The 21,394-nt window shown below is 47.2% G+C and overlaps 7 protein-coding genes across 7 annotated transcripts; 3 read left to right on the top strand and 4 right to left on the bottom strand.

Moving 5' to 3' along the window:
* Positions 1–2,182: 2,182 nt before the first annotated feature.
* On the top strand, positions 2,183–2,341 carry M438DRAFT_266678 (uncharacterized protein; the record flags this gene model as incomplete). The annotated part of the gene is made up of 1 exon (XM_029900129.1): positions 2,183–2,341. A coding segment is annotated over one exon (159 nt), but the record flags the coding sequence as incomplete, so codon positions are not given.
* A 4,927-nt stretch (positions 2,342–7,268) lies between these two features.
* M438DRAFT_343235 (nascent polypeptide-associated complex subunit beta) lies at positions 7,269–8,383 on the bottom strand. The gene is made up of 3 exons (XM_029904938.1): positions 8,321–8,383; positions 8,029–8,202; positions 7,269–7,964 (listed from the first exon to the last, which is right to left on the bottom strand). Exons 1-3 carry the CDS (start codon positions 8,364–8,366, stop codon positions 7,717–7,719), a joined length of 468 nt encoding a protein of 155 aa, XP_029764334.1. The 5' UTR covers positions 8,367–8,383; the 3' UTR covers positions 7,269–7,716.
* A 2,147-nt stretch (positions 8,384–10,530) lies between these two features.
* M438DRAFT_332600 (uncharacterized protein) lies at positions 10,531–10,785 on the top strand (the record flags this gene model as incomplete). Its single annotated transcript, XM_029903528.1, has 2 exons — positions 10,531–10,551; positions 10,612–10,785. The coding sequence occupies 2 exons, from the start codon at positions 10,531–10,533 to the stop codon at positions 10,783–10,785; spliced, it is 195 nt and encodes a 64-aa protein (XP_029764333.1).
* A 455-nt stretch (positions 10,786–11,240) lies between these two features.
* M438DRAFT_332599 (uncharacterized protein) lies at positions 11,241–12,064 on the bottom strand (the record flags this gene model as incomplete). The annotated part of the gene is made up of 2 exons (XM_029903527.1): positions 11,241–11,409; positions 11,469–12,064. The coding sequence occupies 2 exons, from the start codon at positions 12,062–12,064 to the stop codon at positions 11,241–11,243; spliced, it is 765 nt and encodes a 254-aa protein (XP_029764332.1).
* Positions 12,065–12,493: 429 nt separating this feature from the next.
* M438DRAFT_343232 (uncharacterized protein) lies at positions 12,494–14,562 on the top strand. Its single transcript, XM_029904937.1, has 8 exons — positions 12,494–12,560; positions 12,611–12,920; positions 12,979–13,046; positions 13,098–13,208; positions 13,264–13,585; positions 13,643–13,780; positions 13,836–14,033; positions 14,086–14,562. Exons 1-8 carry the CDS (start codon positions 12,501–12,503, stop codon positions 14,235–14,237), a joined length of 1,359 nt encoding a protein of 452 aa, XP_029764331.1. The 5' UTR covers positions 12,494–12,500; the 3' UTR covers positions 14,238–14,562.
* Positions 14,563–15,189: 627 nt separating this feature from the next.
* Positions 15,190–16,655, bottom strand: M438DRAFT_266946 (RNA-binding domain-containing protein; the record flags this gene model as incomplete). Its single annotated transcript, XM_029900145.1, has 4 exons — positions 15,190–15,580; positions 15,640–15,821; positions 15,881–15,971; positions 16,027–16,655. 4 exons carry the CDS (start codon positions 16,653–16,655, stop codon positions 15,190–15,192), a joined length of 1,293 nt encoding a protein of 430 aa, XP_029764330.1.
* Positions 16,656–18,852: 2,197 nt separating this feature from the next.
* M438DRAFT_266147 (cytochrome P450 reductase 1) lies at positions 18,853–20,996 on the bottom strand (the record flags this gene model as incomplete). The annotated part of the gene is made up of 2 exons (XM_029900081.1): positions 18,853–19,149; positions 19,206–20,996. 2 exons carry the CDS (start codon positions 20,994–20,996, stop codon positions 18,853–18,855), a joined length of 2,088 nt encoding a protein of 695 aa, XP_029764329.1.
* Between the last annotated feature and the right edge of the window lie 398 nt (positions 20,997–21,394).

Genomic DNA, 21,394 nt, shown 5'->3' with positions numbered 1-21,394 from the left:
CCTATTAACCTAGCGTTCTTAATTCTCTCGTACCGCGAGATTAGTGCCTCTCGGTCCTATAGTACTTCCGCGGACTCGACGATAGCGGTTCGAAGGCTCTATCGCAATTTAGCGAGTAGGTGTCGTATACGTTACAGTTCCGTATACTACTTAGGGAACTCCTTCTCGATATTCTTAAGGCGTACGGCGAATATGCCTACCTACTCGTTTAGCCCCTAGATAGCATCCTCGTACTTATATATAAGTGTAAGTTACTAGTTAACGGGGTCCTAGACGGTATTTATAATAAAATCCTTAAACTCCTTCTAGGTCTTTATATAACGCGCGTCCTCCCCGAACTCTCTTATAGCCTTCTTTTTAGCTTCTCCCCGAACGTAGGTTAGGCTATAGACGATCTTATCCTTATCGGTCTAGAAGTAGGCCTTATTATTATCGAATGCGAGGCCTAGGCGGTTTAAGAATAGGATAGCGTTATCTATCTTCTTTCCGTTAAAAGGTAGAATATCGGGTTATTTCCGAGTTCTGCTCGGTATAGATGCCGCGACCTATATTACCTTAGACGGTACGTACGTAAGGACCGAACGGGGCGTCTCGTTACCTAAGGGGCTTAGTTTAAGAGAGTATAGTACGGGTACGGTCCTTATACGATCTGCGTACGAGGCCCCTATTTCGTTAAGCTAGCTACCTACGTTAGAGGTAGGTTACGCTAGCGTATTACTAGCGTTCCGTATGCGCTACGTACGTAAGGTAATACCCTTATTCTCGGCGCGTAAGCGGAGAAGTTCGGCCCTAGCTTCTTCGTTCGCGATTAAGCGCTCGATGTCTTCGAGACTCGGCTAGTCTACTTAAGGAGTCGCCGGTTATTATTCCGTAACTAGCGTCTATACGTCTTACCCGTCTTACCCTACGGATAGGGTAGGCGTATCGTTTCTAGTAGTCGCTACCTCGGATGGGTTTTTAGGCTCTATAGGCTACTACCTTAGGTAGATCGATTAGAATTATAAGAGTATAAAGGTATATAGCAACGTATAAAGTCCCGCTAGTAATATAGTTACTAATAGTAAAGACTAATCGATGCCCCGAGTATCGGTGTCTTTAAAAGTAAAGATATACTTATATGTGCTAAGCCTCGCTTAGAGGCTTAGGCTTCGTCGTAGAGGCTACCCTAGCCTCTCCGGTAACAGATGCTTTTATAGGAGTAGTCTAGTTTACGAAGCTTAATCTTGTATCTAGATTTTAGCAGTTGCTAATAGACCCTAAGTCTATTATAAAAACTGCCTTTAACACTATCTACGGCAAATATAAGTTTCTTGTTATGCCCTTCGGGCTTTATAACGCCCCTGCAACCTTTTAAATACTTATAAATAGAGTGTTACGGAAGTTCTTATAGAAAACTTGCGTTATCTACCTCGATAATATCCTTATCTTCTTAAGGATAAAGGAAGAACATATATAACACTTGCAAGAGATCTTTAAAGCTCTATAATAAGAGAAACTCTTTACTTCTACTAAGAAGTGTGTTATCAGTGTATAAGAGGTCGAGTTCTATAGTTATCTTATTACTCCTAATTATACCTAACCCTTATAGGACAAGCTTAATATTATTAACACCTAGCCTACGCCATTAAATGCGTAATAAGTACGACAATTTCTCGGCCTTATAAGTTACTACTGCCGCTATATAAAAGGCTTTACGAAACTTATAGCTCCTCTATTAGATCTCCTAAAAGAGGAGGATATAGCTTTACGAGCAAAGAAACGCCGACCTATCTCCTAGAATGCGTAGTATACTGTTTCCTTTAAGACTTTAAAGGACGCACTTATAATAGGACCTATACTTGTTATACCGGATAAGGACAAACCCTATACGGTTAAAACAGATGCTTCCGAATGGGCTATTAGATTAGTTCTCTATTAAGAAGGCTAGGATAGTAAGTTACATCCTGTTGCATTCGGTAGACGTAAGTTAAAAAACGCCGAACTAAACTATCTAGTCTATAAGAAGGAAGGTCTTACAATTAAGGAAGCCTTACGCTAATAGGAACACTACATTTAGAACGGCTTTACGACGGTTATCTTAACTAATTATAAGAGTCTAAAGTACCTCTAGACTATAAAGACTCCTAGTAAAAGAGTTGTAAGATGGTTTAAAGAGTTCTTAGAGTTTAATATTAATATTTGATATAGGAAAGGATCTAAGGCTATTATCCCCGATGCCCTTTCTAGGCGGCCTAATTTTATAGGCAATATACCCGCAAATGTAGTAGAACGCATTAATGTAATGCGGTTTAAACGTAATGAAGACGAGGTCTTTATTAAAGCAATAATTACATTTAAGTAGACTAGAAATCTGCCTAAAGATTAACACTTGCAACAGCTGTTATAAGAGAAGTTAGATAACTTCTAAGTCTCTAAAGACGATAGTATACCTACTCTAAAGTATCGGCTACCTTATAATAAGGGTTTCGCACCCTATTTAGAGCTAGCACTACGCCTAGACTTCTTAGAGAAGATGCATAACTACTATAGCTATTTCGGATCTCCTAGCCTACTAGGGCACGTAGAATCTAGAGCATAGTAACTATCTATAATTCGAGACATTCAGTACTTTAGCAAACACTATCCTGTTTATTAGATTACCTAGAAGAAGAGTAGCAAGGAGAATAAGACTACATTCTACTAGGTGAATATAGAGTTATAGCCATTCGAACGCTAGGCTTTAGACGTTATTAGCCTATTGCCCCCTTCTCTATCTAGAAAGTAGTACATTATTACTGCAATCGACTACGTAATAAACTAGCCTATTATAAAAGCTATATACTCTACCGACGACGAGGAAATAGCTAATTTTATGTACGAGGAAATCTATAGTACCTATAGTGCTCCTAGGGAGATTCTTTTAGATAATAGTACGAATTTCGTTTCGAGAGTAGTATAATACCTTTATAATAAGCTCCGAACCCTTTACTAGTTATCTACGCCCTATTACCCTCGTATAAATAGTAAGAATAAGAACCTAAACGGTATTATTAGTAGCCTTCTTACGAAGATGTACGTTAGAAAGGAGCTCTCTCTATAGGAATCCTTCCTCCCTAAAGCAGTGTTTTATGTAAGAAGTAGATAACACTTAGGCACTAGTTTTAGTCTATTCTATCTTGTCTACGGCTAGAACCCTCGCATCGTAGAGGATAAGAATTAAGCTAGACCGCTTAATATCGCTATTATAGATTATAAGAAGCGTTAAACCGTTATATAGAACGCCCGACACCTTACAAATAAGAAGCTCTTAAAGAAGGCAATATAGGCTAAGCTCGTTAACTCTTAGAAGTTAGAAGAGCATAAAGGGCCAGCCTTTAAACAGAACGAGTAGGTACTATTATAGAACCCGAAACTAACTAAACTCGTTCCTAAGTAGACTAGGCCTTATTAAATTCTAAAGGTACACTAGCTTAGCACGTATGCACTTAAGACTCCTAAGGGAAGAGTATTACGACACCTAATGCATAGGAATAGGCTTATAAAAGCCTATTGCAACAATGCCTAATCTTTCTAGAATAAGCCTAATCTGGCTATTAAGAGATTAGAGGTAAAGCCTACTAGTCCTAAAGTGCTAGATGCACTTAATAGCGAAGAACATAAGGTCCCTAATGTTAAGACGTAGTTAACTCTTTTAGAAGCCGAATAGAAGTTGCTATAGAACTTTGCTCTAGGCCTAAATTATCGTATAGGTGCATGAAGGTTCCTAGTAGGGGAAAGAGAAAAGAAAGACATAGATAGTCTAATCTCTCATTATGTTAAACTTAGACGCCGCCGTAAGGATAATAGACTATTAAAATAGAAGACTATTAGCCCTAAGGACGCTTAAAAGGCTTTAGTAGTAAGGAAAGCTCTTATAATAGTAGAGCTTCGGCGCGAATAGCACGATAAAGAAGTGCTATACGATAAGATCGATAATAGTAAGGCACTCGTAAAAGAGCTAGCTAACCGTCGAGGTTAGTAGCTAGTTATAGGACAAGATAAGTCTATAACCCTAGTTGCAATAGAGTCTCTAGCTTCGTAATAAGACTCTATAACAACTAAGACTGCTATAATAGACTCTACCGATTACTCTTAATTACCTAAGACTTAAAAGAGTAGTTATTCCTTACGAACGAAAAGAACTCCTATAAGGAAGTTTAGACAATAGTTTAGAATAAGAGGAGTAAGATTGTTAGCTACTTTCTGCTATAATCTAAGTCTACAAGAAGGTAGTTGCCTTCTAAATAAAGAAAAGAAAAGGATAAGCAACATTCTACTATCTAAATAAAAACAAAAGAGACCCCTAAAACCTAAGTTGTAACTCTATAACTACTTCTTTTCCTTTCCCTTATCCCTCTCGATGCTACTATAACGAGTGTAACGTCTATCGATTGCCTACTCGGTTCTATATAATAGGTATAATAAACCTAGAGCACGAGCAGAGATACGAGTAGCTCCGGTGTTAGACACACTATAAGGAGAGATAACTAGAATGTTAGTTATAAGTAAGGACTAAGTTAATCCTAGCTAGCCCTAGGTAAGTGCATTACTTAGCTCTAGGCGACGACTACGAGTAATACCGGGATTAATAAGATGTTAGAAGGAGAGTTTAGTGTTTCCTTCTCTCTAGGTAGCTATAATGTAAGAGTTTTCTATCTAGGTAATCTCACTTCTAATAAACTCTTACTATTTAGAACGTAGGAGTAGTTATAAGTGTTAGATTCTACTAGTTGTAAACACTCCGCTAGTAACGGGACGACCTCTAGAGCTACTTATAATAGTAGGAAGAGGGCTACTTATAATAGTAGGAAGAGGGCTACTTATAATAGTAGGAGGAGGACTACTCTCTAGAATAGTGCTAGGAGGACCTTAACGACAAGGTTAAGGAGAGAGACTAAGGTTATAGAGGTTATTAGGAGGACTTTCGTAACGAGAGGATCCTATAATAGGCGAAAGGGGAGTTATAGAACAAGTAGAATCTGCAACAGTGCTAGCACGAGCACGTCTAGAAACTAGAATAACTACCTAGACTTCTACATTACGCTTAGGCTAAGTTATAGCCCTAGAACGAGTAACTAGGCGAGTTCCGCTAACTAGACCTATAACTAGAGCTTTAGTAGGACCTAAAGCTTCACTACTATAGAAAGAGCAGTCCTTATATCTATTAGGACCTACGTAGTTAGTATAAGCACTAGAAAAGAGAGAATCCTAGTTAGTTATAACTATAACGTAGTCTACAAAGTTTCCTTTACCGCGCTAGCACTAGTCGTAGGCGTAAGAACCTCTATAGATAGTTCTTCTTCTACTTATGTAGCCGATAAGAGAAGTTAGGCCGTATATAGTGTTAGTCTTGCTACGTCTATCTCCCTTTTTAAAGGTAGGATAATAGGTAGGTACTAGGAAGTTGTAGTTATTACGATCTAGAAAGGCTTAGGCTCCTACGCCTAAGTTGTACTATTCTCTAGATTCGGCAAGAGCTATAGCTAATTCGTAGGCTTAAAGAGCAAAGGCTAGGTCTAGTTTCTAAGATTTGGCACCTACAACTAAGGTTAGCACGCTATAATAAGCTCTAAAAGATCTTTACTTACGTAGTTCTATAATCTACTTACTAGAATAGTAACTACGAGGCCCTTTTCTATTATTAGGCTTATAAGGAGGCTTACTACTATTACCGCTGCGCTTGCTAGTTCTAGTAAGAGAACTAGGAGTAGGAAGGACCGAAGTTATAGTAAAGAAAAGCTATAATAAGTTAAGTTATAGAAGGAAGAAGGTTAAAGAAGGCGTAATAAGTTATGTTATAAGGGAAGGAGTAAAGATATTATTAAAGTTAATATTGTAGAAGCTATATAGATCTAAGAGGTTTAGAAGTTTTTGTAATGTTAATGTTAAAGAGAGAAAGAGAGTATAGGAGCTATAGAAGATATAGTATCTTAGACTATAGTCTTATAAAGGTATAAAAGGTGTTACAGCTTATAAAAGAAGTTGCAATAGGCTACTATAGTACATAAGGTGTTGTTATAACTAACTTTTTATACTACGCTTTTATATATAGTCGATATGTAGCCTACACATGGCATGTAAAGCTATAACTAACAGTTATAGACTAACATATAAAGTTATAGGCCTTGCAACTAATTCATGTAATAGAGATTTCATTTGTTAATTCATTTGTTATTATATATAGCTATTTTCGAGAGCAGTTAGAGTAGGTGCTTTAACTCTAGGTAGGGGAGGATGTTATTGCGTTATTGGAGTGGCTCTAAATAAGCAGCTCTTAGCGCATAAGTTATATAACTAAGGCTCTCGTACGTAGCACAAAAATTAAGTTCTTTTTAGCAATTACACAGATTAGCTTCGAACTCGAATCGCGATCATCTTTGCACATCTCTTAACATGCCTTCATGTATCAAATAACTTGACAGCATCAAACACAGAGCATCGCTTCGTCTAGAGTACTAATACCGGCGCATATGTGTGCTTGCCACGCAGATGCAAAAGCCGCGCAGTACCCACCCAGCCGGAGCGCCCGATAAGGTATCGTTCGATCTGGCGGCAAACTGTTTCTCTGTAACGCAAGCCCACGCTCTCTCAAAAATCATATTACCATCAAGTCAAACAATCCATATCGGGCGCTTTGGCTGAGTGGTTATAGCGATAGACTAGAAATCTATTTCCTTCGGGAGCAAGAGTTCGAATCTCTTAGGCGTCGGTTTCTTCTTTTGATGTTTTGAGCATCGCGTGATCTATTCTTTTGCTTGCTCTATGCATAGGAAGAAGACTGAATAAGATCTGTCGATGTTCTGATGGTGTTCTAAGGCCCTAAAACCGCACAGTTTTGAACTTTGTGAAATCCTCAAGACCTGTAGGTAAGCCGAACATGACGTGACCTGCAGTACGAGTACCAATGACAATCAAACATAAGGACTTGGACATAGCGAGACTACATGTACTCGATGGAGGTTGAGTTCATCATAGCGACTGAGCACATCTCTAATTTTTGCAGGCATCTGGATGCCTGAACTTTTCTCCACTGCCACGAACATGTCTCTTATTGGTATATCGTGGCCTACCTTGATATTTTCCTGGTTCCTTTGTTGACCTTGCTCACTCGTTCCTTTGAGGTTGTTTCTCAAAGGTCGGCCTTTGTAGATGACTGCTGAACGGACTTGCTGGACCCTCATAATCACAAGTTGGCGTTCGTGATGCATAGATCTCCAGGAGGTTAATTAGTATGGAGCGGCGATGAAAGTCCCAGTGACAGGATGCACATCAAAATTAGGATGGGAGGAATGAAGGACAAGAATTTGGTAACTGTGGCATCAGAAGCAACGCACATGGCGCAAAGCAAATAATAGACACATTCACAATTCGGAAGTGAAAGGTTGCCCAAGCTACTGTACTGCATACCGAAAGGCACATGAACCTGCATTCAGCATTCCATTTAGGCCTGTATGAGACCAACAGACTCCGAGTCATAATACATGGTCTACAGCCAAGCTTGCCAGAGGTTGGGAACGTACATTCATAGGGATGGCGGGATTGTATCGAGATCAATCCTAGCTCATCCCGGGCATAACAGAAGACGAAAGATGACCGGATTGCCACACGCAGCACCGGAAGCAGCGTGACGAGAAGGAAATGCGATTGACAAGTAGATTTTTGCTTTTATTGCAGTCGGGGATTGTTGATTGGCGACGTTTACTCGACGTCAGCCTTGCCCTCGAAGTTCTCGCCCTCGACAAGGTCGGGGATGTCATCATCGTCCTGCTCCTTGTTCTCACCCTCAACGCCCTTCTGCATGCTCTGGTAGCTCTCAGCGAGCTTGCGGAGGGAAGCGAGCGAGTCGGGGCCAAGCTGGTTGAGGATGCCGGGGACGAGCTCGGTCAGCTCCTTGTCCTCACCGTTGCCGTAGATGGCGAAGGTGTTGGAGGGGATGGCGGCGTGAACTGTAGTGGGCACGTGTCAATAGATGGGTGGGCGCGACGAGGGGCTTGTTCTTTGGCGACTCACCCTTGGGGGCGGCGAAGTGGATGACGTTGCCGTCCGACTTGAACATGTTGACCTCCTCAATGGCGGGAATGGGCTGGACGTTCATCTTCTTGAGAGCGGCCTGGAGCTTCTTGTCGTCACCACCACCGGATCTGTTGACCTTCTTGACCTTTCTTCTGGGAGTACCCTTTCCGCTATTTTTCACAATCCATCAGTTTCGGCGCGCGCTTTTGAGGATTCGGCGAGGATTCGAGGCTTACCCTGCGGCATGGGTTAGCGGGGCACATAATTCACATGTATCGAGAGATCATACCGATGCGCACGGCATTTTGAAGACGTTGGAGCTTTGCTTGGTCCATGGTTGCGATGGAGGGAGATCTGTCGGACGGGCGACTTGTCAGGATTGAGCAGGAGCGAGAGACGGCGGCAAAGACTCACGTGAGGGGTGATAGAGGGTGGGTGGAGTGAATATCAGCAATTGGCCTTGTTGCTGTCGTTGTCTGCTCTCAATCGCTGCTCTGCTTCAAACGTGGCCCGTGCGCGCCTTGAAGGTATTCTCGCGTGTGGGCGTCCTCGGCTAACGCTGGCAGCAATTGATACGTCAGTCGACACTGCATCTCTACGAGGAAACACTGCCTGCAAACACTGCTTCACGCAGACCCTCCAGCTACTCGAATACTGACATATCTCGAAGCCAACTATGCTTATCTCGTACAGAGCTCCTTGCTGCCGTTCCTCACCAGTGCTCCCAAGTCCATCTACCCGAAGCAGAGGCGCACACTCACCCAAGCAATTTCAACTCTGTCAGGGTCATCCCCTCAACAGCAGACTTGTCTTTGTCGAGCTCTCGTACGTGGTCAATATCAGCTTTAGGTATAGTCACCAGTGTCGAAACCATGCCATATATTTATGTCTATTAGACATACAGAGATTTGGCTGTTCTTGCGAGTTGTGGCCACGAAACATGTTGCGAGCGTGATTTACTTGTACATTGGCGATGGCTTTCAAACGCATCAACGCATGTGGAAGGGCATTTGCATAGTCCATTCCAACTTGTTTGTCAGACCCCGGCTCGCAGATGAACCAGTCTTTCCACAAAGCCAGAACATACGGAGAAGATGATGCATCCGTCAAGTCCGGATGCGACAAGCGTTAGAAAAGTCAGGATGAGTGCCTTCGAAAGCCCATATCACAAAAGACCTAATCACAAGATAATCTGGATGTTGTATGACGAGACTCGGATACTGTCATAGTGAACCATCATCTACTTGCATGATGATGCTGCTTAAGGACTTCCCGCGCCTCTTCAAAAGCGCATTACATAGTTAAGAACACTACCAGGTGCTCAATGCACTCGACCTCTCCTAAAAGAATCGAGTCTGGCGGCCACCATGGTGTTTACTGCCGAAGACGCTATCTTTAGACACCGTTCTAACCACATACATTGCTGACGACGTGCCCGTTTAGCCTTTACTCACAACGTCCTGAATACGAATGTCACCACATCGCGATGCGTCGCGTCTCTTGCAAGGAGGCCAGAACATTGACAATACTGAGCGCGAAGGTCGAGAGACCGGATTTCGGTTCAGGACAAGCATTTCAAGGTGCACACGTCGTACAAGAGACTCTTTCCTGCTCGTAGCGTTTCCGCTGGTAACCTCATGTCGGATCCTTTCCGATCTTTCGAGCTCATGATTGATGATAATGGTAGATGAACTTGGCAGCGCGTCATGATGCGGCTTCTGTTCGAGAAACGATACGAGCATCTTGCATAGTCCGGCTAGACGAATCTGCAAGGGTTGGTGCTTATCGCGGACCATCATCGTGATTGAAAATGATGCTGTAGTCCATGCAGGAAGCGCAGATGACTCTTCCTATGATGTCTGACCTGTGTCGTAAAAACAAAGCCATGAAGGTTTGGAAAATGACAGTGGCTGGTGTGGTACAGGTGTGGCTGATCATGTCATGACATCAATGTTAATCTCCGCTAGCACCTGTCAAAGGAGTTGTAGATCTTCCAAGTTTCCAACCTTCGTCCCTGATCTTGTGTCGTCTTCCAAAGCGACTGATGTCGACGGCCGCTTGTTGTTGCACATTAGGAGCCGCATTGGGTGTAGAGCCGCAGAAGCTGCATGGTGCGGCGAGCGCATGAGGTAAGGGTCAAACCGGAACCTTGTAGATTATTCCCGAATATAGAGCAGACTTGAAATTGGTGTATGGCATCCATGGCATCGGATGCCTTGGTTGCTGGGCGGCTAGAGAAAATTTCCTGCTTTTCGAGATTAGGAAAGAAAAAATGGTGTGTGATATCATGCGTCTTCGATCCGTCACATCAATGGTGAAGATATAAGTGCTCCTGCTGTTTCGCGGTTTCACAACACCCATCACCAACCTTCTCCCACATTCCTCGCGTCCTTCGCAAAACAATAAACACCACCACAAACCCAACTTCCTTTGCCCATTCGGTGCACATTTCTCCAGACAAACACACATACAAAACACACACTCGAACATAACAACACAATGGGTGCCGTTGTATCTTGCGTAAGTCTTATATAACCCTTTGCAGATTCCATCTATCACAGTAACTAATCCGGATGCCAGATCACCTCGGTGTTCCGCGCCATCGGCTCGGCCTTGATGGCTGTCGTCAACGCCATCGGTGCCGCCCTCAAGGCCATCATCAACGGAATCGTCGCTGTCTTCGACATCATCATCTCCTGCCTCACTTGCGGCAGAGGTGGAGGCCGACGCCGCAAGACAACAAGTGCGGTCTAGTGAGCGGGAGCGAGTACGAAAGGAGTCTGAGGGCTTATGGAGCACCTTCCATGACATCGAAGACATCGACGACATACCACGACGCCGACTGCCCATCGATCCAATACAGACGGTCTCGAAGCTCACACGCCACCTTCACCACGGCTCAGCGGCATAGCTCGCTCCCGCAGTTCTTGATTCATACATCCTGTTTCGGCATTCACGACCAGTCATGGATACACCACAAGAGAGACACGAATCACACCAGTTACGACCATGAGGGGACGCATTGATACCCATTAGTTCAGCGAGTTGAAAGTTTTATACCCTAATGACAATAATTCGAGTTCAAGTTACTACAACTTCTCCATCTCCCTCGAACCTTGAAACGCCTGTGCACACGTCCTTCCAGTCCAGCAGTCCAAAGACGGTATGTGCAGTCATCTCCATCAAGCGTCACACTTTGCGTACGAGCCTCACATCTGGCTTGTCCTCAGCTCGAGGTAGGACACTGACAGACACCTGGCGTGTCTAGCGAATTCGTTAGCACGGCTCTCCTCAGCCAACTGTTTCAAGCCCAGTGCACTGAGATGCTCGACGGCACCGTCGTGATACTGTCCACTGCTAGTGAACTTCTTGCACAAGCTACTTCCATGTCAGCTACTAATCTTCTCAATAACATCCTATCAACAAAGGAAACTCACAAATCATTGGATAGACAGCCGTCCAAGTAGAAGACGCAACCCGGACCGAAAATCTTGCAGATGTGGTCCAGATTCTTGCCCACTTTGTACTGTTGAGAAGCATCGCATCCACGGAGTAGCGAATTCAGCTCGTCCTTCATGCGGTCCGACAACCTGTTCCCCGAGAAGCGTGCAAAGCGAGATCTGGCTATGTCATACAGTGCCAGTGCGGTGAAGAGTTCACGCAATCGCTGCACGCTTTGCTGCTGGGCGCGACGGGTAGCAGGCATCAAGTTATCGTGAATGACAGCATCATCGTACGAGTTGACGAAAGATGCAGAACCCAGGTTGAGGATGCTCTGGAAGTGATCTGGGATGTTGAGTGCTTCGATACGGCGAAAGACCTTCCAGGGGTTGTTCGACACTGATGGTAGCTGGCTGGGAGGAGAGGATTCAGGTGAGGTTACAGAACCGACGAAACGGCTCAGGAGCTCACGCAGTACTTGTTCCTGGCCCGGAGTAAGTGCGTATGCGTCCAATGCGGCTTGCAGCTCAGAGGGTGTCAAGCTAGCCATCTGGTCGAGAGTGGTGGAAAGGGCAGATAGAGTGGTAGTCATGGTTGTTTAGGAGAGCGATGTTGAAGTATGGAGCTCTTTGGTCTGCAGAGTGTACCATTATATACGCAGTATATCTTGACGACGTTTTCGTATACAGAATCGTCTTTCAGGTCTTATTTACCTATCTGAATCATGTCTCGAGTCGAGAAGAACCCAAGAGCATGCTATCTCAACCCCGTATTCTCCCCTGTGAATCAAGTCAGATTTGTGACAATGTGTCTCGAGATAGTACTTCCAGGGAGTGAGACAGTAGTGTATGACACTGTGAACAAGCACAAGACTGGAAGCCATGAAGCACTGAGTTGGAGTGCAGAGGGAAGGAAGGAAGACAACGCCAAGCCACTTTAAACACGGCGACGCGTTTCGGAAGGTGAAACGCGTCACCCTTCGCGGTTGATGGCTGCTCTTCAATTTACTGCAAGGTAATCTAAGCAACATGATGGCCAGTGATTATATCGAATATCTGTCGGCCAATGTGCTGAATGATGGGCAGACAGTGAGTACGGCAGGCATACCATATCTGAACCGATTTTGATGATTGCGCAGGTCAGCTACCGTACGCTGAGTCGAGCACTCCGAGTGCATAGTAATCTCGCCAAACAGATGCTCTACGACTTCCATCACAGCCAGAACACAAAGAAGCCGACTACGCTGCATGCCACATATCTGATCACCGGAAGAAAAACAATCTCGTTGGAACAAGCAGAAGACAAGGCCGTAGAGAGCCAACATGGCCCGGACAAGACCATGCGAAGTAGTCCTGCGCCTAGTAGCCCCACCCACAACCACGACCAGCCAGAGATCCGAGAATACCAAGCAACATCGATACTCTTGGTAGATCAGGACCATCTCGATGGTCAGTCTCGCTCTTCCGCACAAGTCTGAATTTCTTGCTAAACCACCTCGTCACGCAGCTGCAAAGTCAACCTTCGACCAAGTGCTGTCGATACACGTCTACAGTATTCAACCTGGCAAGCTCAACGTATTTCCAACTCCAGCCCTGCATGTCCATTTCACTGCTAACGCCAAGCAGGATCTGCATGTCTTGACAGAATGCAATCGTGCCATCATGGCCACGGCCGTCAACGAGGACCTGCTGGAGACGTCCAAGCAGTATGGCATCATCCAAAATTCTCAGGTCAAGGTAAGACTCCACTGGGCGCTCATCACAGAGCCAACCGTTGACATTCTGCCCGTAGCGCCGCCCCATGCGTGCTCAAAAGCAACCGCCTCCTCCCAACGCAGCACCTGCGAACCCGGCCAAGTCCATGTTCGCCTCCAGTCGACCTTCAGCCAAAGGAACTTCGAAGAGTTCCACATCAGCCAGGTCCACCCCTGACTCGTCGCAAGCTTCAACACAAGCCTCGTCAAAACCTGCCGCTACCAAGACAGCACCTCTGAAACGCGAAGGTTCGAGCCTGTTCAAAGCATTTGCCAAAGCCAGACCAAAAGCCGACAGTCAAGCGACTGAATCTTCTGCCGAAGCTTCTCCTGCGTTGGAGCCGGCTGTGAAAGAAGATGGTCAGTATTGGTATATCCATACTCTGGTAGAAACAGAAGCGCTGATAACCAGAGCAGAGCCTATGCACGACCTATCTGATGAGGAAGCCGACGACGAGGATGCTGCTATGCTTGACGAGGGCGCAATCACAGAGACGGGAGGCAAATCTAAGAAAGAGAGAGAGGAAGCACTGCGCCGCATGATGGATATGGAAGGTGGGAAAACGATTTAATCTAGCAATTGCTCTTCCAAATGCTGACAATCATCTAGACGAACCGATGACGGACGCACCCGCCAAAACACCCGCAGCAGTCACTCCAGAGCCCGCAGCAGATGAATCTGATGCCAAATCCGAGCCGCAGAAGAAGGAAGAACCCGAAGAGAAGGTCATCGTGGCTGGTGGCCGCAGACGAGGCAGAAGGAGAGTAATGAAGAAGAAGACGGTCCAAGACGAAGAAGGTTATCTCGGTATGTTTGCCTCTACAACATCTCTCCAATTCAAAACTGACATCATTGGCAGTGACACGAGAAGAACCCGGCTGGGAGTCCTTCTCGGAGGAGGAACCCGAGCCCAAGAAGGTCAAGGTGGCCGTTGCACCCCCTGCTGCGAAGAATAAGAAGGCTGCCCCCAAGGGTCAAGGAAACATCATGTCTTTCTTCTCCAAGAAATGACTCGAGTGCAACCAGACAGTGCATCTGATGAGGTACATCAACATGCCCGTAGCCCGCGTTTCATCATACCTTTATGCATACAGAGCATCTCGGTTCGTTGCATAGATCATCACAGTCCTCATCCCGTTCTTCTCCTGACTTGCTTGACATGTTATCGAGCTCCACCCGAGACTACGCGGGCGTGAACCCTGTCACCTGTGATAAGACCCAAAGACAACACGAGGTAAGACAGGAGAAAACGGTAGGCTGACATTGATCGCATTTTGATTATCTACTTTTGAACTCCAGCCACAATATCCCATACTCGTTACAAGCAAGCCTCTCGATCAGTCTCGCTCTGTGCCATGTAGCAAATGTTGTGCTCTGATTCATATCTCGTTTAATAAAACATCCCGTTCATTACTTATGACAGCCGAAAGAAAACAAAAGAAAGAAGAAAAGACGGAACAAAACGAGACAAGCAGCAATGGTTGGTGAAAAAAGTAGATGCAGTACCGGCGAAGGCGGGATCAAAAAGTGTGTGCATGCGGTGTGTGATACAGCCTTGTTGACGACATGATTACAAGGCAAAGGAAATGCTGAGAATGACCGGTAAGCCCCGGACGGCGAGTAGCAAAAACATGGTGAGCGTGTTGAAGAGATGCTGTGTATGTTTGTCGTTCCAAAGTATGCTGCGAGATAAGAAAAGGTGCCAAGTTGTGCTGTGAAACCTGCAATCCTTAAGGGCAAGGGCGCTTTCCTTGGCTCATCAGTCGTCAATCGTAGATCATTCAGAGAATCTGATCCTCTGATGGTGTCGAGTCGACAGCACCCTGATCGCCACGAGCGATGGCGGGCGAAGAGCTGACCATCGACTTGGGGTCGGCGATGTCGCTGCGAGTGGGAGGCTGGTTCTCCGAGTTGGCGCCACCATTGGCCTGAGCAGTGGGGTATTGGACGTTGTTGCCATAAGTCAGGGCGGCAAGCGGTGCGCGGCCAGGAATGCCGCGGAGAGCAGACTGGGACCAGCGCTGGTTCTGAACAGGAACACTGTATCACACATGTCAGCTGGGAACCTCAACATAGTTTGAAGATGGACTGACCTGGTCGTCATGTACGTCTCGAACTCGTTGTTGGAGACGTAGGAGCCACGACTGGAAGAGTAGCCCGCCTTGTGGGCCTGGGTGGCGTACTCGTACTCAGCAGAGCGGAACTGGCGAGCGGCGGCGGTCTGCTGCTTGAGCTGCTTCTGCTCCTGGGTGTCGGCAAAGCGAATCTGAATGGTGTACTCTTCGCCTCCGACGTTGACTTTGTAGTTGTTGAATTTCTTGATGACTTCCTCGCAGACCGTTCTGGATTCGAAACTGAGAACCTTTGTCAGATGGCATTCAGATGGAACAAGAAGTGCAGATGCAAGACTCACCGAGCAAAGCCGACTCCGCGACAGGTGCCGTTCTTATCCCTGAGGATTCGAGCCGAGCAGACCTTGTGAGGAGTGAAGACAGATGCAAGTTCGTGCTCATTCAGAGACTTGGGCAGATTGGAAACGTAGAGGTTGGTGTTACCCTCATCAGCGAACGTCTTGAGCTTGGAGTAGAAAGATTCCTGGAAGAGCAGTCAGCAGGCAAGTCTTGGATGATGATCGGTTGGATGAGAAAACGTACTCTGGCAAAGCTAACTTCGTAGCCAAGGTAGTGGAAGCCGCGGATACAGTTCTCGGCGTCTTCGTAGTTGTGGTACTTCACGAAGCCAAAGCTGCGAGGTCAATGTCAGCATGTCGTCGAGCACTATCGACACGAGTCAGACTCACCCTTTGCAAAGACCGGTTGAGTGATCGATGATCGACTTGGAGCTGCGAATGTCGCCGAAGCGCTTGCCCCAGCCTTCAAGCATCTCATCGGTCGTCTCGGGATGCAGACCACGAATGTAGACGTTGGTCTCGCCGCGAATGTTTTCAAGAGCTCTGTCGAGAGGCTTCAACGGAGAGCTGGGAGCAGGAATGGCCTGAGGGATGGGTGGCTCCTTGTTGACGAGCATGTGCAGGCTTGGAGAGATGCTGCGGTTCTCGGCCATCTTGGACAAGGGCATACCATAAGGAGCGAGGACCTGAGTGGGCGAAGGCGAGCTCTGTGTGTACATGCCACTGGGGGAGCGGTTGACGATGGCAACGCCAGGCACCTGATGGAAGGTGTGATAGCCGGCGTATGAAGGAGTACCAGGAGCGTCGTTCTCGTTGGACGAGACTGAATCACGACGAGGAGTGATGAGGGTAGGAACCTCGCCAGTAGTATGACTGGGTGTCCAAGCCTGGGACATGGGACTGTTGTCATGCTGCTGATGATGATAGCCGTGAGGGATGTACTGAGCAGCCATGGGAGTGTACAGGCCTGGGTTGTGCTGATGAACCTGGGTGGGGTAGGCATGGCCTCCCGGGAACATGAGTTGATTGGTGGCACCCCAGAGAGCGGCGGGCATGGGAAGACCGTTGAACTGATGACCGGCGGCAGCCATGGTGGCGGCCTTGGATTGAGCCGAGTAGGCGGCATCTTGGAAGTTCATGCCCTGAAGACCATGAGTCAGAGCCGCCATGTTGGCAGCCGTGTGGCCTCGCTGCGAACCGTAGCCGGCGTGGTAGTTGCTGTTGTTGTTACGAGCCAAGGGCTGACCGTAACCAGGACCACGCTGGCCCATGGCCTGGTTGTCGCGGTTGTGATTGTAGTTGTTGCCACGCTGACCCTGAGTGTCGGCCATGCTTGACATGCTTCGCTGGATCTCTAGTCAGCGCTATCCTCGAGCGGGATGAAGAAAGGCAATCACCTGAGTGGACCGTACAGAGACTGATGAACGAGATGAAAGGGTACCGCTTGCCGAGGGGGTTGATAACAAGGTGTAATGCGTTGTATCTATCGGACAAGGAGGTTGATGAGCACAGAAGCTATGCTATCAATGTTGCGCCACTCGGGACAGAATGCAAGAGATGAAGAAGATGGGTGATGTCAATTCAAGAAGAGTTGAGAGGAAGAGAGTAAGGAAGGTTGATGGAAGATTGAGAGGTTAAGAGAGAAGAATCGAAGTGCGCTTTGCTCGGAGAGGGTGCGAAGTCTCTGACTCGCTCTTTCTTTGGCTTGTGTATATGTATGGGTGTCTTTGAGGAAGGCGCCTCTGGGAATTTGCATGTGCTTTGGCGGGGCGATGTGAGAGATAGAAGGAGCATGTGCTTCGTTACGTACTAGTAAAATGAGAGGTATGTGCAAGAGCGGGCGGATTTGGATTAGCAGGCGCAACCACCACTACTCATTGATAGAGAGATATCGAATTGACGCTCGACGGAAGACAAGAAGGAAAGAGACCCAGATGAGAAATGTATGCCAGAATCGAAGATAGCAATGCAAAATGCGCGCATGCGGTTCAAGTCATTGACATCAAAAGAAAACTCGGATGCAGGTACAGCGGGAAGGCTCGCTCTCTTTTTAACTGATGTCTGGATGGCGAGGATGAGCATCGGGGTCGAGCTGTGTTTTGGATATGCAAGCCGAACCGAATGGGTGGATGCTGCTGCGAACCACCTCGAAATCTTCCGGCTACACAACTGCACCGACCACGCTGCACCGCACTCCTGAGTTTTACTGCTTGAAGGGCTTTTGTTTTTGAAAGTGTCTCGAAGCCTCTGAATAGATCAGAAGAATCACGGACTTGTTTTCCGCTCACAAGGTGTCATGTCCTTGTCACTTACCACGACATTTCCCATCATCTCTTGTGACTATGCTAAGAGTCTTTCTCTTATTTGTGCGTAAACAGCATTCTTCCGTACCGAAGCTGGAAGTGCGACGGACAGGCACATAGTTGTCATGCAGCAGTCCTAAACCAAGTCCATACCAGCCAATGTGCTGCTCGCATGTCAACGACCCATTGAGCAACGGTTGACAGACACGCCGAGGCAAGGGGGAATCAGTTATGCTGGACTCAGCATTTTGCGTCTGTTTGTCATTCGGCATCATTTCGTGTGCAGCTGATACGATGGACAGTTTACGACAAGAGCCGTGCAGAAATCTGTACAAAACCGCAGGCTAAAGCAACTGAGCAGATGATTTGAAGCCGTGGTGTCACGAACTCAGGTCGCACCAAGAGGGGCACCGTTTGTCTCGAATTCAAAGCGGGATCCACTGCCGGAAGCCCGCTGTTGCATGACAAGTCTTGTAAGAGGCACGTAATATTCTGACGAACAGCATGGTTGGAATGGAGATGCAATCTGGAGTTCTCACAGAGCACCGCAGCAGCAGAAGACGTCAGGAGGTCCTTGCACCGGCTGCTTCCCGTTGGGTTCTTGATCGACCTGGATCTGAGCGGAAAGACCACGAGCAAATCGAGCATCTCCTCTCTGTCGCAGCCACCGTAACCTGAGATGCGACAGGGCAACCGGGTTAGCGGGAGAGTCTGCATCTCGGGGAATTGCGTCTGCATAGCCGCCACCTGTCACGACCTGTTTCGCAACAGATACATCACAATTATTTCTGTTGAGGATGAAATTATGACACAGGTATATTTTATCAACTTATTCAAACCGACCATCGCTCGACCATGCAGACATGACGCGTTGAAAAAATCCAAGAAGGTAGAATGGACACGTCCAAAATTCTCATGACCAGACATCTTCTTGGTAGGCATTGCTGTTGCGCATAGCCTTGACAATGTCCTCCGCTTTGGACTCTGGAATCCCTCTTTGTTCGGAGATGATTTGCGACAGGGCAGTATTTACCTCACGAGCCATGTTCGCTGCATCACCACATACATAGAAGTAAGCCTTTTGCTGCAGAAGTCTGTCGATTTCGGCGGCGCGCTGCTTGAGAAGATGCTGCACATAGACCTTTTGAGCACCATCACGGGAGAAGGCAGTCAACATCTCGAAGCTGTCGCCCATATCGTTCTTGTACGCCTGTGTAACGGTCAGTTGACTTTGTGCTTTTCAGATAAGATTTTTGCTTTACGTACCTCCCATTCATCTGCGTAGATAAAGTCCTCTGCCTTCTTTCTGCAACCAAAGAAAAGCATGGTTTTACCGATTGCCTCTCCATCACGTGCTTGCTTGGCACGTTCTTGAACGAACCCACGGAAAGGAGCGACTCCAGTACCCGGGCCAACCATGATGATGGGCTTCGAAGGATCCGAAGGGAGCTTGAAGTTGGAGTGGCGAACGTGCACCGGCACGTGAATACCGTCGTACTTGTTTCTAGGACCAGTGATTGCGTAGTTCAATCCATGAGGGTCAGGAGAAGGGTCACCGTGCTGCTTCTGCTTAAGAGCCAGCAGGTAGTTAGTAGTGACACCCTTGAGCACATGAGAGGCTCCTGGAGTTTCCACAGATTCGACAACGGCGGTGATTGAGATCTTGTTCTTTTGCACCAAGGAAGAGGATGAGATAGAGTAGTAGCGGGGTTGAATTTTGTGAAGGCCCTCGATGAAGATGGTGAAAGGAACCTTGTTCCACTTCTGACCTTGAGACAAGAATTCGAGAAGTTGAGCCAAGTTGTAATTGCGAGCGGCAACCTGCTCATGGAAATAATCCTTGTCGCTTCCCATCTTGGTCATTTCGGCTTTGATGCTGTCGTTAGGCGAGAAGGGGGCGAGAGCCGAAACGAACTGTCTCGAGATGGGGGCGCAAATTTCCATGTGGTAGCGAACAACGGCATCGTACGTGGTGGGCGACGGGAAAGGGATCTTGGCCGTGGCATCCAAACCCTTGACAGAGATGACCATGTGGCGCTTCTCATCAAGACCAAGGATGTCCATGAAACGGTCAACCTCCTTGCCGGCGTTGGTAGGCCAAACAGCAATGTGGTCGCCAGTGGTGTAGGACAAGTTTGAGCCGCTAATGTCGATTTCCATATGTAGACAGTTTCTGTCCTTGACAGTGAAGAGTTCCTTTGATTCAACGATAGGCGCAATGTAAGGGTTGTGGGCATTGAATGGACCCTTTTGCTTGCCTTCAAGATGGTTCTTGTTGGGCTCTCCCAGATAGACATCATCCGACTCGGCATCCATTTCAGGCTTCTCACTGACTTCAAGCACAGGCTCGTAGACGGCTTCGCGCTCCTGCAAGCCCATGGAATCGGCCAGATCCTTCCACATGGGTTCTTTCCAGGCCAAGAAATCTTCTTCCATGGTGCCGGCACCATCATCACCCTCACCAGCTGCACCGATTCTGTTGGCACCGAGTCTGTCAAGGAACTTGGTGACGTTGCGGACCATTGAGTTGTAGTGTTCGTAGGTATTGTTGCCGAGACCGAAGGCGACGTACTTTAGATTAGCCAGAGGCTTCTCGGAAATACCACCTCCCTGGTTGAAAGAGACGTCTTCGCTGCTGATGAACTCGTAGAATTCGACAGCGTTGTCGGTAGGCTCGCCCTCACCGTATGTGGCCAGGACAAACATGGCGACCTTGTCTTCGGGGAAAGAATCGAGGTTCTCAAAGTCGTACTCCTCGAGATCAGCCGTCATGGTCTTGAGACCGAAACGAGAAGAACCCTCTTTTGCCAGACGCGAGGCATAATCCTCAGCGGTGCCAGTCTGCGAGCCGTAGAAGATGACACAGTTCTTGGCCGACTCGTCCATCTTTTCAATAATGTCCCGAGTCTTGCCAGCCTTCGCGGCGGCACCGTTTGCGAGAGAGCCGGCATAGGGGTCTTTGGCGACGGCCCAGTAAGTACCCTTGGTGAAGTAGGCGACGGTGCCCAGGAGCAGGGCGGCCAGAACAACAATGTCGAGAGTATCGAGTTGCGCCATCTTGTCGACAAGTGGCCGGGAACGGAGTTGTACAAGGAGAGAAAGAGGGAGAGAGAGGCGAAGGCTTAGGAGACGAATAGTTAGGTGTCCACTGAGAGCTTGTGCGGGGCGGGCTTATCGAAACAAGCGCTCAACAGATGGAACAAGCGCGGCGAACGAAGGGCGACAGCAACCACCGAGAGAAAACACAATTGCAATGTAGGAAGGGACAAGAGGCAGAATGTCAGATTTCAGGAATGACTGTATCTAGGGGATCGGTGTACAATAGCCGTCTAAGGGGTTCGGAATATTATTATTGGTGGCATGATTCTTCTCAGCAGCCTTTCACATGTCCGCATCATGCAGAGTTGGGTGTGAATCGCCGGCGGAATCTTGCCGCCTTCGGCTCCACGATCTGC

Source organism: Aureobasidium pullulans (genome assembly GCF_000721785.1).
Source record: "Aureobasidium pullulans EXF-150 unplaced genomic scaffold scaffold_3, whole genome shotgun sequence".
Lineage (NCBI taxonomy): Eukaryota > Fungi > Ascomycota > Dothideomycetes > Dothideales > Saccotheciaceae > Aureobasidium > Aureobasidium pullulans.
Note: the sequence above shows the minus strand (reverse complement) of the source record. Positions and strands in the feature narration are given on the sequence as shown.

Bases quoted from the DNA above. Each gene is read 5' to 3' on its own strand.
- M438DRAFT_343235 (XM_029904938.1), bottom strand. From the start codon at position 8,366: ATGGACCAAGCAAAGCTCCAACGTCTTCAAAATGCCGTGCGCATCG. The intron at 8,203-8,320 runs GTATGATCTCTC...TTGTGAAAAATA, and splicing joins TCAAAATGCCGTGCGCATCG to GCGGAAAGGGTACTCCCAGA. The intron at 7,965-8,028 runs GTGAGTCGCCAA...TGCCCACTACAG, and splicing joins CCACTTCGCCGCCCCCAAGG to TTCACGCCGCCATCCCCTCC.
- M438DRAFT_343232 (XM_029904937.1), top strand. From the start codon at position 12,501: ATGATGGCCAGTGATTATATCGAATATCTGTCGGCCAATGTGCTGAAT. The intron at 13,047-13,097 runs GTATTTCCAACT...AACGCCAAGCAG, and splicing joins TTCAACCTGGCAAGCTCAAC to GATCTGCATGTCTTGACAGA. The intron at 14,034-14,085 runs GTATGTTTGCCT...CATCATTGGCAG, and splicing joins AGACGAAGAAGGTTATCTCG to TGACACGAGAAGAACCCGGC.